Source organism: Chroicocephalus ridibundus, chromosome 2, assembly GCF_963924245.1.
Source record: "Chroicocephalus ridibundus chromosome 2, bChrRid1.1, whole genome shotgun sequence".
Classification (NCBI taxonomy): Eukaryota; Metazoa; Chordata; class Aves; order Charadriiformes; family Laridae; genus Chroicocephalus; species Chroicocephalus ridibundus.
In genome coordinates, this window is record NC_086285.1 from 56518644 (window position 1) to 56532622 (window position 13979).

Sequence of the window (13979 nt, forward strand, 5' to 3'; positions counted from 1 at the left end):
ATGGAAAGGGTTTTTTAAAAACCAGTTTGACCTGTCCGCAGTTCTTCAGTGGAGCAGTAGTTCAGGCAATGGGACCTACACATACAAACTCATGGGAAAACGCTCTCTTGGGAGGAGAACCTCATATTTAGCGACATAAACTCAATTTAACAATGTTATTTATTAAGCGTTCCTGCTCTGTTCTCAGCCATGTTAATGTAAATCTTCAACAGGTGAAAAATAGTGACGAGGGTTGTTTTTTTTTTTTTTATTTCCATCAGTACAACAAAGCACTACTCAGTTTTAGGACACTGCAATGGATAAAAGTTAAATAGGGCTTTAAGAACAGCAGCAAACAAAAGTTAGCGAATAAAGTAAGCAGGATGTTTTCTGTGCTTTGTAGGTCTTGCTTTTCTTTGACTTTAAACAGGTGGGTTTTGTTGTGGTTTTTTTTGGGGGGGGGGGGAATGGAGCTAACTCACTTTCTGTTCTCAGTGAATTCAGCTCTCCACTCTGTTTTACAGTCTCCCTGTGAAAACATGGAGCAATATCCTTGCAGTTCTAAAATGAAGAGACTAAGCCTGCTCACTTTTTTTTTTGTTGTTAACGCTTTACTGTTTTTTCTTCTCTAGAAAACCAATTTTCTACCTCTCGTTATTATGCACACAAGGAATCCCATGTCTACGCAAGACAGTTTATCAACATAACTATCAGTTTCTGTCTGACCAGTCTTATTCCAGAAAAGGACAGCTTTTTTTTTTTTTTTTTAATTTAAACCATTTTCACACCAAACTAATTAGAAATACATATCGTTACACACATGTTGAAATATACTGGGATAGTTTTGCTGATGAATTTCTTCTTACTGACAAATCCTAATTGCTTCTGGGATTCTAAGCATCCACGTCATACTTTTTATTACATGTAGCATGTCCAACAAACCTGCCATGTAGATTTTCCCTGTGTTCTTCCTCAGCATTCAAGACCTCTGTCGTGCAACGCTTCTTCAGACCATGCTATTTGTAATCCTCATTTTCCAGCAGCCACAAGTTTCAGCTATTATTGAGATGCAGCTGTCACCTTATCCTCACAGCGTATTTCCCATAAATACGTGCTGGACCTCTGTGCAGGCTTTTTTATCCTATTACAGAGCAAGAAGACACCACGGTGTTCCTACAATAAGCCCTCCACTCTGTCCTAACGCAAACTAATAATAGTCTGACAGTACTCCGCTCAGGGAAGAATTACTTAACGGTGAATTCAAGCTAACCCTTCCATAGCTGTATACAACTGAAGGTATCACTTACAGTGTAAGCAACATCGCACCTTCAGTGAAGCAAAACTGAGACCGAGGATCTACCTTGTGCTGGTGAGAGGATTTAATGGTGTCCAGTACAACCGCCTACCTTGTAAGTACAGAAACCCATTGTGGAGGTATTTTATTTTTATTCCATCTTGGCAATGTTCTATAGAATTATAGAATTGCCTAGGTTGGAAGGCACCTTTCAGATCATTGAGTCCAACCATTAACGTAACACTGCCAAAACCACCACTAAACCATGTCCCTAAGCACTGCGTCTACCCATCTTTTCCAACACCTCCAGGGATGGCGACTCAACCGCTTCCCTGGGCAGCCTGGTCCAAAGCTTGACAACCCTTGCAGTGAAGAAATTTTTCCCAATATCCATCCTAAACCTCCCCTGGTGCAACTTGAGGCCGTTTCCTCTTGTCCTATCGCCTGTTACTTGGGAGAAGAGACCGACCCCCACCTCTCTACACCCTCCTTTCAGGTAGTTGTAGAGGGCGGTGAGGTCTCCCCTCAGCCTCCTTTTCTCCAGGCTGAACAACCCCAGCTCCCTCAGCCGCTCCTCACAAGACTTGTTCTCCAGACCCCTCACCGGCTTTGTTGCCCTTCTCTGGACCAGCACCTCAATGTCCTTTTTGTAGTGAGGGGCCCAAAACTGGACACAGTACTCGAGATGGGGCCTCACCAGTGCCGAGTGCAGGGGGATGATCACTACCCTACTCCTGCTGGACACACTGCTCCTGATACAGGCCAGGATGCTGCTGGCCACCTTGGCCACGTATGTGGCAGACTGCACGCCGACCTGGGTGTACAAGTTTCTAGCCATCAACCGTTTGGTTTGTCCAGGCATTAGATGTGGCAACAACAACAAAAAAAACCACAACAAAAAACCCTTGAGTCTATTTTGTATAAATACTGAGCTTTTTGCACAGCAGCTGGAATTATGGCAGCGACACCTGTGAGGTACCTCCCTCTTTACAAAGGCCGCCCGCCCGCGCCCTCCACTCTAAGAAAAGCGGAAGAGGCCTCCTTCTAACCGGCAACTACTTCATAGGGCAGACGAATCGTCCGTCCGCGGAGCGACGACCGGCGAGGTCCGCGGACCCGAAGGGCGGGAAAAGCCAGGGGCGGGGCCTGCGCGAAGGCCGCGCCCCGCGCATGCGCCCCCCCCCCGCCCCGGGAACAATTTAACGCTCTCCCGGCGGGTGCGGGAGGAGGGAAGGGGCGACGCCTGCGCAGTGCGGCTAAGCGCGCACCTTTTCGCGACGCTCGCTGAGGCGCTGGAGATGCTGCGCGCCGGGCTGGCAAGAAGGAGCTGCCGTTGCCCCGGCGGGCTGTGGAGGAGTCCCTGCCAGGCTGCTGGTGGCAGCGCTTCGCCGCGCTGCCCTAGAGCCCTGAGCGCCGCTTCCCCTGGCAGCGGCGGCGGGGCGCGGGGCGGAGGCGCTCCCCCGGCAGGTAGCCGCGCCGCGCCCTTCTCCTCAGCCTCCCCTCCCTCGCCCCGCCGGGCCCCCCGCGCCCGTTGAATCCTGTTGGGGCTCCGAGGCGCGGACTTGGAGCCGTTTAGCTGTGGGGGGCGGGCGGGCCCTGGAACACCTGAGGGAGGCTTCTGACGCCGCCGCCCCCTCGCAGCACCGCGGTCCGGCCTCGGGGGCTGAGCCCGCTTCTCCGGTGCCGCCGGGGGGTGACCGGCCGGCCTTGGTCCGCCGCTCGGCTTCCTGCGGGGTTTTGGCGAGTGCAGCCGTGGTGGACTTTTCCCAGCGGCTCTGCCGGGCCGCCGGCAGCCTGTGGCGGGGAGCGGGTCCGGTCTCCGGGCGGCGCTGGCCTTGGGGTGGGGGGGGTGGAAAGCGCCGTCAGTCTCTTCCTGGGCCTGTGTTTTTTTTTTTTTCTTCCAAAGGTTGCAGAACTCTGAACTTCGTACCGTTGTTGTCTCGTTTGTTTGTTTGTTTGTTTTTTAAAATTAAAATAAAACTAAGCTGCAACAAAGTAATTTTCCTCTGGCTTCCAGATTCCTCTGTTATTTAATGGCATAACAAAATACTAACAACTGCGTTGATGGCGTTAGAATCAGGGGAACTCAGGAGTTCTCTTTCCCAGGATGAACATACGAAGTGCGTCCCCGGTTGGAGTGTGCCTGTTGATAGTGGATTAATCCATGGTAGTGATGGACTCGATCATAACTTGCTGCATGTATGAATCAAAATATTGACTGTGCAATCAAAGTAGAGACAGTATTTTGTGGAGCGGTCTCATCTGGAACTGGATGTAATTAGAATGAAATCTAGGTATTTACTGTTAATTTGCATATTAAATATACTAATCAGCTCTCTTCTCAGTGCCCTCTTTTGTCACAAGTATAAAGGAATGCTTTTTTGGGGAATATGACATGAAATTAGCCTCTGATCTATAGAATGGTCTCTGTGTTGGTTGCTTATGCATTGGTGCATTAGACCAACCTACTGAGCTTAACTAAAGAGTGTAAATCATATCGAAAGTGAGTAGATCTATTTATTCTTTGTTAAAGTTACTTATAAAATACATATAGCTGTCTAATTTACAGTAACTTCAAGCATCATGGGAATAAAGAGTTTACAGATAGCATATAGTTAGAGCTTGGAGAGTGATTCTTTTTTTTTATCATCAAGTTACTAGAATAATTAAAAGTAAAAATACAAGAGAAAACATGAGTTTGTATTTTAGAGAATTTAGACTATTGAGACAGAAGTCCAACAAAAAACACTCTGTGGGTAAAGTTTAACTTTGTGTATATGCCTGATAGGAGGCTAGTGAGGTGAGGGAGGAAAAAAAAAGGTATGCTTCTGGTCAATACTGATTAATTCTGATCTCTTCTGTTTGTTTGTGCTGTGTCTTTGTTTCTTTTTGTTCCCACAATAAGTCGTTGGTAGTACTCTGGTACTCAGGCTCAGTGTACCAGAACTGCTGTTTCTGATAGTCAAAAGGCTTTCTATTGCAATCATTTTAGCAAATTAGTGTCTTGCTGGAATGCAAATCTAGGTCCTATAAGTTTTTATTTTTTGTGAACATCTGTGTGACTCTAGTGCCTCTCTTTCTCAGCTTTTCAAAAGCAAGCTTTTGATCTCTCTTCTTTCTTGCATTTCTTCATCATTGTGGACATCAGCGTTATTTATTGTCATTAAAAACATTTCACAACGATCTGTTTGTCTCTGAAACAACGATTGTACTCTCCCGTTCTTTTCCAAGTATTGTGAGTCCTAATCCCTAAATGGAGTGTTAGATGTTACCATAATGTGAGTGATACGGTTAGTAAGGATTCACGATTCTTAGTTATGCATAAATGCATATTTACAGGCTAATCTTAACACTTTATAGGCTTCTTTGAGAAATATCTTTATGGATTCCTGCAACTTGGCCACAGGTAGAGAACTTGTTGGCTCTGAAAAGTTGCTGCTGTTCTGGTACTGTATCTGTGAGAAATCTAAGTAACTGTAAATGCGGGCTCAGGAGGAAAATAAGTGAGCCATTGACTAAGAGTACAGCTTTAAAAGTTGTGGAAAGAACACAGGAAGATGGACCCTTTTTGTTAACTTAAATGATTTTTTATTTTTTTTTCTTGGGAGCTGTACTTTTCAGTAAAGCTGTTGCTTACATATTGTCTGTAAACACAGAGTAATGCCATTGTGAAGGAAATAGTGCACCCAGTGCCTTAACAGACAAGCATGTGCTTAAGTGTTTGTTCAACTAGAGCCAACTTAATAAAATTGAGGTTACGCTGGAGGATCTGTGGTGTTTACCTGACTCTAGCAGAAATATTTTCCTCCACCTGGAGCATTCACTGAGGTGTGCAGCGTTGAAGACAGGTGGCAGCCTAAGTTTTCCTAAAGGCTTTGAAATATGCAAAATACATGGCCGTCCCTAGATAAGCACACTTCCATCATGCTGCTTGGTCTGTATAATGTGTACAATATGTGTATTAAAACCTGTTAAACTCAAATCCCTCTGGAGTGATTGGTAATGATTGAGGAAAATGTCTTGAAGAATCGGATGCACGTGCTCTCATTGAGAGCAGTACAGTGAATGAAAACGTTTTTAGCAGAAGCCTTGAATTCACAATGCTGCTTTGTATCTCTATGGCTTTTTTATTTTATGTATGTATATATATCTCCATCTCCTTCTTACCATATATACAGTAAGACAGGAGGGAGAGTTATGTGGGTGGCTCTGACCTGATGGAGGGAGTGGGGAGCTGGTGACACAGGCATTCACTCCTGTATGACTCGGGAGATGCACCACACTGCCCTGCATGCACTCAGGGACTGTGGTTCTTTTCTCTTTCCTACTCTGTAAGGAAGTATATGCTTGAATTAATTTTTTTTGTGTGTGTGTGTGTGTTTCTTGCCCCCCCCCCCCCCCTCCCCCCCCCCCCCCCCCCGGTGCAACTAAAGACTGTGAATTAGCAGAAGATTACCCAAGGTCACCCAAGAGATAGTTGACAAACCTGTGGTCTAGACTATGAGAGTGCTTGCCTCGTCTGTGATGCTTATTGCCACTGCTGTTGTTTCTTAGAAATAGTCAGGTTGGAAAGGGTGAGGGAAAGAAGGAAAGCATTGCAATTTCTTAGTAGTTATCTTCCATGTGCAACAGCCATTGGAAGTTAAAGATAGAACGAGTATTTCTTTGGTTCATATATTCTGTCTTCAGTTTTGTAACCTCTTTTTTGAAATGCAGATATTCTTTTTTGTGTGTGACGTATGTGCATAGGTCTACATGGGTCAAAACACTTTGTGATGATACTATGCTTCACATTGGTCTGCTACCCATTAGTTTTAGTTTGTGTCATTCTGATGTTGCTTGCTATGCTTTTATTGGATCTTTCTTAAGGTCTTTAAAAGCTATATGAGTGTTTGTGGAAGGCACATATAAAAATATCTCTAAAAAGTAGGTTTATGGTAGAATTGCTAGGTGTTTAGAACAGGTTCTGCAATGTTAACCATACGGTTTTCCAACTTTGAAGGGCTTTACTAACGTAGTAACCTACCTGTGCACAAAGCTTTATTATTCTCTATTTGGGGAGGGACATGAGGGAGGATGGTGGGATACTGTCATAAAAAGAGTGTTTCAGACTAACAATGAGAAACATATCTTACAAAAAAAAAATAATTCAAGAGTAAGTTACTATTTTCTGTTTTTTGTCAGGTGCTAGTAATGTAAAGCCATTGGATGGTGTGAAAATTCTTGATTTAACAAGGTTTGTGTTTTGTCTGTAATTTGGAACAGGCTGGCTAGATGCAAATATCCTGATAGGAAAAACTAAGGAAAAAAATCTTTTTTTTAATATTACAGGGTGCTCGCAGGGCCGTTTGCCACAATGAATTTAGGAGATCTAGGGGCTGAAGTTATCAAAGTGGAAAGACCAGGTAAGATTTTTATTTATCTATTTTAGATGTAGGAAGAACTTGGTGTAGTTTAACAAATAGTTATTTATGTATCTTAAGTAATACATGATTGAGAATGCAAGATTGAAAACCTTTGAAAATATATAGAAGGATATTATTATGTTTATTTGGTGATGTGTTTTTGGTGACGGTGTGCGTATGGTATTATGCTAAGAAATAATTAATTTTGTAGCTATTTGTATATCTGTTTGAGCCATCAGTTCTCAAGTTTTATGAACGTTTTACATCCTTGTACTATTTCTGGTGTGGTGGAGAACTGGTTTTTAGTAGGTTCGCTTATACATGTATGATTTCTTGCATTAAACTTAACACTGTGCTCCATATATGGGCATGTTGATCAGAAGTAGTCTATGTGTATATTTAGAAAAGAGTGTGACAAGGTTGAAGTTGTAAGGTCAGGTAACTTTTTCAGATTATTGTTATTCATGTACAAAACAATACTGAGTCACCATTTGCTAAAGTGCCTTATTCCATCATTCAAAACTAAATTGATTTTGTTTGAATTGTTTGGACTCCACTTAGATTTTAAATTGGGCTTGTGAATGCTTAGGTGTATGGTGTTTTTTGTAATGTAGCAAGAGGGTTAAAACAGAGTTTTTAAGTGTAGTGTTTGGTGTACAAAATCTAACAAACATACACGTCCTTCCAGCAATTAGTTACATAAGAATTGTGGGAAAGGTGTTTGGGAATTCAGAATCTTCAGCTCAGTCCCCTCTGAGCCAAAACATCTTAGATAATTTTAAATAAAACTTAAATTAAATTTAAATACAGCCCACCACTCAGGACTAGAATACTGATAAAATGACAATCACTTTAATTTTGGGAACAGAAACTCCACCTTCTATTTCACTTTTTATTATTAGAAGTAAGAAAGGTAATATGAACATTTACATTCTATGTTGTTTGTTAGCACTGCTTTGGTGTAATATAATACAGATCTAGTGGGGCTGGCAAGCATTTTGACTGGTAGAGTATAAGGTGACTTGGCATACTCTATCAACTTTCTCCTGAGAATAATTTTAATTGCTAATTAAAAATTACCGTGTCAGATAAATCTTTCTTTCTAATTGGGTGAGTGAACAAAAGATATTTTCTGCCTGAGTTGATTGTATCTTTGAAGTCCAGGATCTGATATTCCCGTATAGACGGAGATGGGAGCTCATTGGAAAAGGGAGGTTTCGGAATTTGCTTGAAAGTCGTCATGCTAGTGCTGAAAGTGTCTGAGGTTAACGGGCTTCGAGCGTGTGTTTTCAGATGCAGAAACTTGTGTAGCTCCTTCTGAGTCTGACTGGATGGCCTCTGGGTAATTAGCTTCATAAATAGAACTTATTTTATTTTTATGTATTTTAGCTTCTTTTTAGCACATACATTTCTTATTCAAAGAGTTGTTGAGGACTGGGTAATGGTAAAAAATGCTTAATTCTTATGAAATAACCACACTTCTTAGTTTGTAAGGCCGTACAAGAAGAATAACAAATTGCATTTGGTTCTCTTTTAGAAATATTCCCTGCATTTGGCTTTCAGTTTTATACATCATTACACATTTGAGGCATGTAATTATGCCGCAGCAGCTGCACATTATGTCATCTGTTTTTTCCTTCTTTAGGTTTCTGTGTTTTAAATTTCTTTTGGTATTATTAGTTTTTAAATGAGCTAGTAAAGATAATTACACACTAGAGATACTAAAACATGTTACATTCCCTATATTTTATTTTAAATAGGAAATATTGAATATTTGAACACTTAACAAAACATTGAATATCTAACAAAAGTCTTATCACATCAAGCTATGGGTCATCTTTGATCCACTCACTATTGTTTCAAACTTTTTCACTTTTGTGAGAGGGCAGGAGGTACATCAGTTTTGTACTATCAGATGAGACTGACAGCGATATTATTCCAAGTGGCTAGGTAGTGGGAGTGGAGCAATGTCAGAGATTAAGTACGAAGTAACAGTTGTGGGGACTTGCATTCTAGCTATTAGAGTTTTGTTTTGTGATTGAAGAAGGCCAGCTTGAGAATTCTGAATTTCAAACATTTTAGAAAGTCAGTAATCGGCTCTTTCTGTGAAAGGATGCCTAGTTTCACAGGAGTATTAAACCATAAAGGATTGTAGCCACACTAAGGTCCTACATAGAAAGTATTACTAAAATGTTTTGTTTTGAATGGCTTGAAGTGGTAACATGCAGAAGATATTTCCCCCCCCCCCCCCCCTCGAGCTTCCTGCTTGGACCAAAATAGTTCTTTGAGATACTAAAAAGTGCAAATGTTGATGAGTAATTTATATGTTTGTGCAACATTTACCACAGTTGATCTTAAATGGCTGTAGACTTTTGTGTTACCATAGGGTATAGCATAATTATGAGAGTGGCTATATTGTATAAGACCGAAGGTCCTCCAGCGTGTTTCTGTCTTCTGTGTTGGCTTGCTAAGGGAAGTTTTCACTTGTGAAGTTAACAAATAGGTAAAGTCTACATATTGAAATAGATATAGGAGTGTGCATGCTTGCTACCACTTGGGATGATGATTATATCTGCATTTAAATTTAGCTTTAATCCTAATTAAAAAGATTGGCAGTCTTAGTTTTAATACTAATTAAAATAGATTGCCAGTCTTCGTGACATTTAAGAAAGGTTTAAAACGGGAAATTAAGCATAAATGATACAGTGACATCAGTGTCTGCAGCTGCTTTAATGTCATCCTGCCTTCCTGTAAGAAACATTTCTGGAAGGGCTGGAGGTGGGGGATTGCACCAGCTATAGCAACTGCTGCTTTTAGTTGGTGTTCCTGCATCTTAACAAGTTGTTGCAGATCAGTGGTATCTTGACCTTGTGTCCAGAGTGTTTCAGGAATAGTTTATTGACCATGGGCGATGTGTGGCTCAGTGCAGGGCGAGAGCTTCTAATAAAGTCTTCTGGACTGCCTAAAAGAATGTCACTTTAGTTCTCCTTTAAGTTTAAAAAAACTTAAACAAACCCCATCCCCCCAAAAAAAACCCAAACCCCAAAACCAAGCCGCAAACAAAAACAACCAAAAAAACCCGCAAATACATTGGTAATGTGTGTCTATATATTAATATTTTAAAGCCTAAAAGTAATCCCAACACTGGCAAACACTGTGTTCGCTTTTCTTAATCATGTTCACTTTTAGGTGTTTTTTTTTTGACATAAATATCCTATAATAGATATTAAACTTCTTTTTGTCCTGCCTGCTAGATGAAGCTTAGGTGGTTTAAATATGATGTTGGAGGAAAACTTTATTCTTTTTATTTGTTGTTAGTGTGATTTTGGACAACTATGAAAATGTGATGATATTTCTTTCAGGAGCTGGTGATGATACAAGAGCCTGGGGCCCACCTTTTGCTGGAACAGAAAGTGTTTATTTTCTCAGTGTCAACAGAAATAAAAAGGTAAATGGAGTGTGGTATTGAACATTAGCCTATGTTTTCTGTGGTTATAACTGAAGACATAACGCTTCTCCTCTGTTTGATTCTTAACATATATAATGGAGCAATAGTTACCTTGGCATTAAGCTATGATGAGTAAATTTCAGGAGAAACCCAAAGAGTTCTTTTGAACAAAAAAGGCTGCAAAACTCTGCTATGGTGTCCTGGTCAGCTGAGGCAAATGATCTTGCCTCTCTCAGTTGCTGGTGGAAATCGACTGAAAATGGACCCTGCTGAAAGTAAGGGTTATTTTATTTGAAGGGTCAGTTTTTTCAGGTGCATCAGCTCAGTTAACCTACATCAGCTGGAGCTGAAGGAGAGCAGGTATCGTCCTGCAGTTCTGTTGGCTAAAGGTAGCTTGTGAAACTTCAGGATTAAGATGAAGTTTCATGACATGCCTGAGCTATTTAATGGCTTGTTGCCATTGGGACAAATGTTTCTGGTATCCCCATGTGTACTTGCAGTAGTAGGTGCTGCACAAACATACAGTGAACAGACTGCAGCGCAGCTCCCAGCTGCGCATCTGTTAGATGTTTTGGTGCTTGTCTGATCCATGGATGAGACAGTTCATCTCTCTTTACTGACAGAATTTCTTTTTGCACAGGGGGAGGCAAGGTGTGTCTTAAAATTTACTTGTTCTATTTAGCTGTAGTGTGAAACTTGACTGGTGGTTATGTTTAGAAGAGGCTGATAATCACCAGAAGGGCTTTCACATAAATTACTGTTGTATTTTTTTTTGTCCCCAGAGTATTGCGATCAACATGAAGGATTCAAAAGGAGCAAAGCTAATCAGAGAGGTAGGTTTTGATAGCATGCAAACTGTGCCTATTTTGTATTGTTTTGATCCTGAGTTAATACAGAATAAACTCTGCATTTCAAGTGTTAATTTGATATTTGAACTTAAAACTATGTATGTGTGCAGTAAACTTGTTAAATTATAGTATGTAGCCTCTATATTCGGTGCATTTGGGCTCAATATTCAGTGTGATTTCTAATAATTTTAGATAATAAACTTAGATGAAAATGTCTTTAAAAACTTCAAATTAAATATTGTGAGGAAACGGTTTAACAGCCTAGTGCTTTCCTTTTACTGTTGCTGTATTTGATCTTGCTCTACTACTTCATTAGAAAGATTCAGGCTGAAGTGATCTGATGAAGTCAGTGAGCAATTTACAAAGAGGAGATATTGGGCTCCACTATCTGCAGATTTTTTAATGTTACAGTATATTCATGACTTCGGTTGCTGTGCATCTTTCTGAGAAATACTGTCCTTAAATAAAAGTTAATGTTTATTTCTTTTTTTCAGTATTTGAGTTTGGAATGTAAGGGTATTTTAAGGGTGATCCATTTTTCCATTGAAAAATTAATAAAGGCATCATATTTCACATTCTGTAAATCTTGTGCTTTGTCATGCCTTTTTTATTTATTGAGAAATAGAAGACTTGCTACTTGCTAGTGCTGTGCTTTTAGCCCTGCAGTACTAACACATCTAAGAAGGTGAGCTGGCTTCTGTTACTCTTTGTTTCAATATCAGTTCTAATCACTTCTGTTTTCACAGCGAGACTGTTACGTGTCATGCAATAAGTAGAATTTGTCTGGTAGTATTTTTTGTTGGGAATATTGCATGAAATGCAAATAGATTAAGTTGTCTGATACTTCTGACCTATTTTCTTCTCTGTCAGCTCTGTAAAAGACACTTCATATGGAAATTTTTGGAGTTTATAAGCCAAGGATTCTCCAGTGCCTTTTCTCTTTGCAGACCAGAACCATTTACTGTTGATTTGTTATGAAGTCGTATGTTTATCTTTTAAAGGTTTTGGAAATAGACACCGACATTTGGAATAATTTTGCATGGTATAACACAGAGGTGGTTTTGGATAAACTAGTCACACTCTAAATAAGGGCTATAAAAATTGCTCCTCCCACATAAGACAACTAGATTTGTTCCTTGTTATTTGACCTTTAAAAATGGTGAAAGAAAAACTATGTAAAATGTCCACTGATTGCACGTGTGTGGGCTGGACCTGTTTGAAGAGTTAAAGGTGGCCAGGCCAGTGAGTCAGGATGAGCTGGATAAAAGCTGGCTTCAGTGTAAGCTGCTTATGTGACTGCCACTGGTTAGGAAGTTCCCCTTTTCTCAACTTGACATTGGTGCAGGAAGATTACTGCTTGATTCTGTTTTTAAATGTATAGCTTTCTGCCTGCAATATGGAGAGCGTTTTTGTGGTCTGTGGAGATGAATAGCTGGGGACTTAAGAATTTGCAATGTAATTTTTGTGCTTGAGGCTCAGGTGTCTGGTTGAGTTCAAATCCAGTGTGATTTTTAAATCAAAGCAGCAACTTTCTTCTCCCTCATTTGTCATTCAAGAGCAGCATCCTCTTGCTCAGCTCAGTGCGGGGCTTCCCACTCTTTTCCTCCTGGTCAGATCTCTTGTACCACTGCAATGTAGAGCTATCACAACACTGAAGATAGGATAGCTGGTAGTAATAGTATTTAGGGCTAGGGACAAATGGTTCCTCCCAGCAGCAATATTTTTTCCTTAGCTTGACGTCACTGAAATAGTCAAGCATGTATGAAAGTTATTTCCGAAGATGTGATTTTACAGAATTTCCAGTGGAAGAACTAACTCTGTTAAATGTTTACCACCCTGGCTGTGGAAATGAGAAGATCCCCAGTGGCAAAGTTCTTTCACTTGTGAAGATAAAGCTGTGATGAGAAACCTAACTCATGGAAAAACTATAAAGCAACTGCAAGATTTGCAGAACTAACCTAAAAGTGAGGACAGACAGTATTGTTGCCAAGTCATTTCTTATAGTTTCTATCCTTTATTAAAAATGCTTTCATAACCACTACAGCTTTCTGTTCCTTAAATCAATGGCATCCCTATCTGTGATATGGCAACATAGCGGACTGAAGTGATGAGGCATTATTGAAATGTGACTACTTGTGGAGTTGTTCATCATTCTGCTTGATTTAGAATGGTACTTTTTGGAAGTATTTGGTGCCGAGGTCTTGGCATTCCATTATTGCATCTCAAATGGAACCAGACTATAACTTCTTCTGTTCATAGTTTTGTCAAAATAAAATATGTAAAGTAAAGCTGTCTATAACAGGCTTTTTGTTGTCAGTTGTTTCCTGGTTACATCAGGACAGATGTGTATAGAATTGGGCATGGTTCAGCGATGTATTTGAACTATGTACTATGTTAGTACATTTGAACAATGTAGCATGAAAAGTAATGTTCATGTCTATAAAGTAATTGATGTCAAGAAGAAATTCCAGTTTGCCACACTGGTTACTCATACATGAATATGAGTTGTGTCCTGAGCCTAAGCCCTACAAAGAAAAGTAATAAGGTTATAATTTTTTTTTTATTTAGAAAGGTATCATGGTTAGAATAAATTTTGAAGAGGGCACATCTCAGAATCTAGAATCATATTAAAAGCAAAGGAGCAGGGAGTCTTCAGGTTTATGCCAAAAGCACAGCCTTGATAATTCAGTCAGTAGTATCAAGTGAGCTGAATAAATCTGTTCATCAGGAGTTCTGGCTGCTTTTCTTCCTTTGGCACAGCACTACAAAATGCTTGTCCAAGGGTCAGCTCTTTCAGAATTACATGATTCCCACAAAATTATTCTTTGGTTGTCTTTTTTTATGTTTCTTTTATTCTGTGCCACTTGTAGCCCTGTCTTCCTTCCTAATGCTTTTGGCTCACTGTTAACTGCCTTCCAAATATTTGTATCTCTTCCTGAATGACATTTACTTTTTTTCTCTTCAGTGATGGTATGTGCACCAGTCCCATGCCCTGACATCCTTAT

General features: G+C 40.3%; 1 protein-coding gene across 4 annotated transcripts in view; it reads left to right on the top strand.

Moving 5' to 3' along the window:
* The first annotated feature begins 2504 nt into the window (after window positions 1–2504).
* The window catches only part of SUGCT (succinyl-CoA:glutarate-CoA transferase), a 332647-nt gene continuing 321172 nt past the window's right edge, over window positions 2505–13979 (top strand). For 3 of the 4 annotated variants that reach the window (XR_010069897.1, XM_063325601.1, XM_063325602.1), the window contains exons 1-5: window positions 2505–2740; window positions 6458–6509; window positions 6605–6678; window positions 10041–10126; window positions 10909–10959. Coding sequence is in view for 3 of the 4 variants with exons in the window: in XM_063325601.1 (XP_063181671.1) it covers window positions 2572–2740; window positions 6458–6509; window positions 6605–6678; window positions 10041–10126; window positions 10909–10959 (432 nt within the window). In the remaining variant the exon portion in view is untranslated. The remainder of the gene's footprint in view (window positions 2741–6457; window positions 6510–6604; window positions 6679–10040; window positions 10127–10908; window positions 10960–13979) is intronic. The other variant, XM_063325603.1, reaches the window with a different exon arrangement.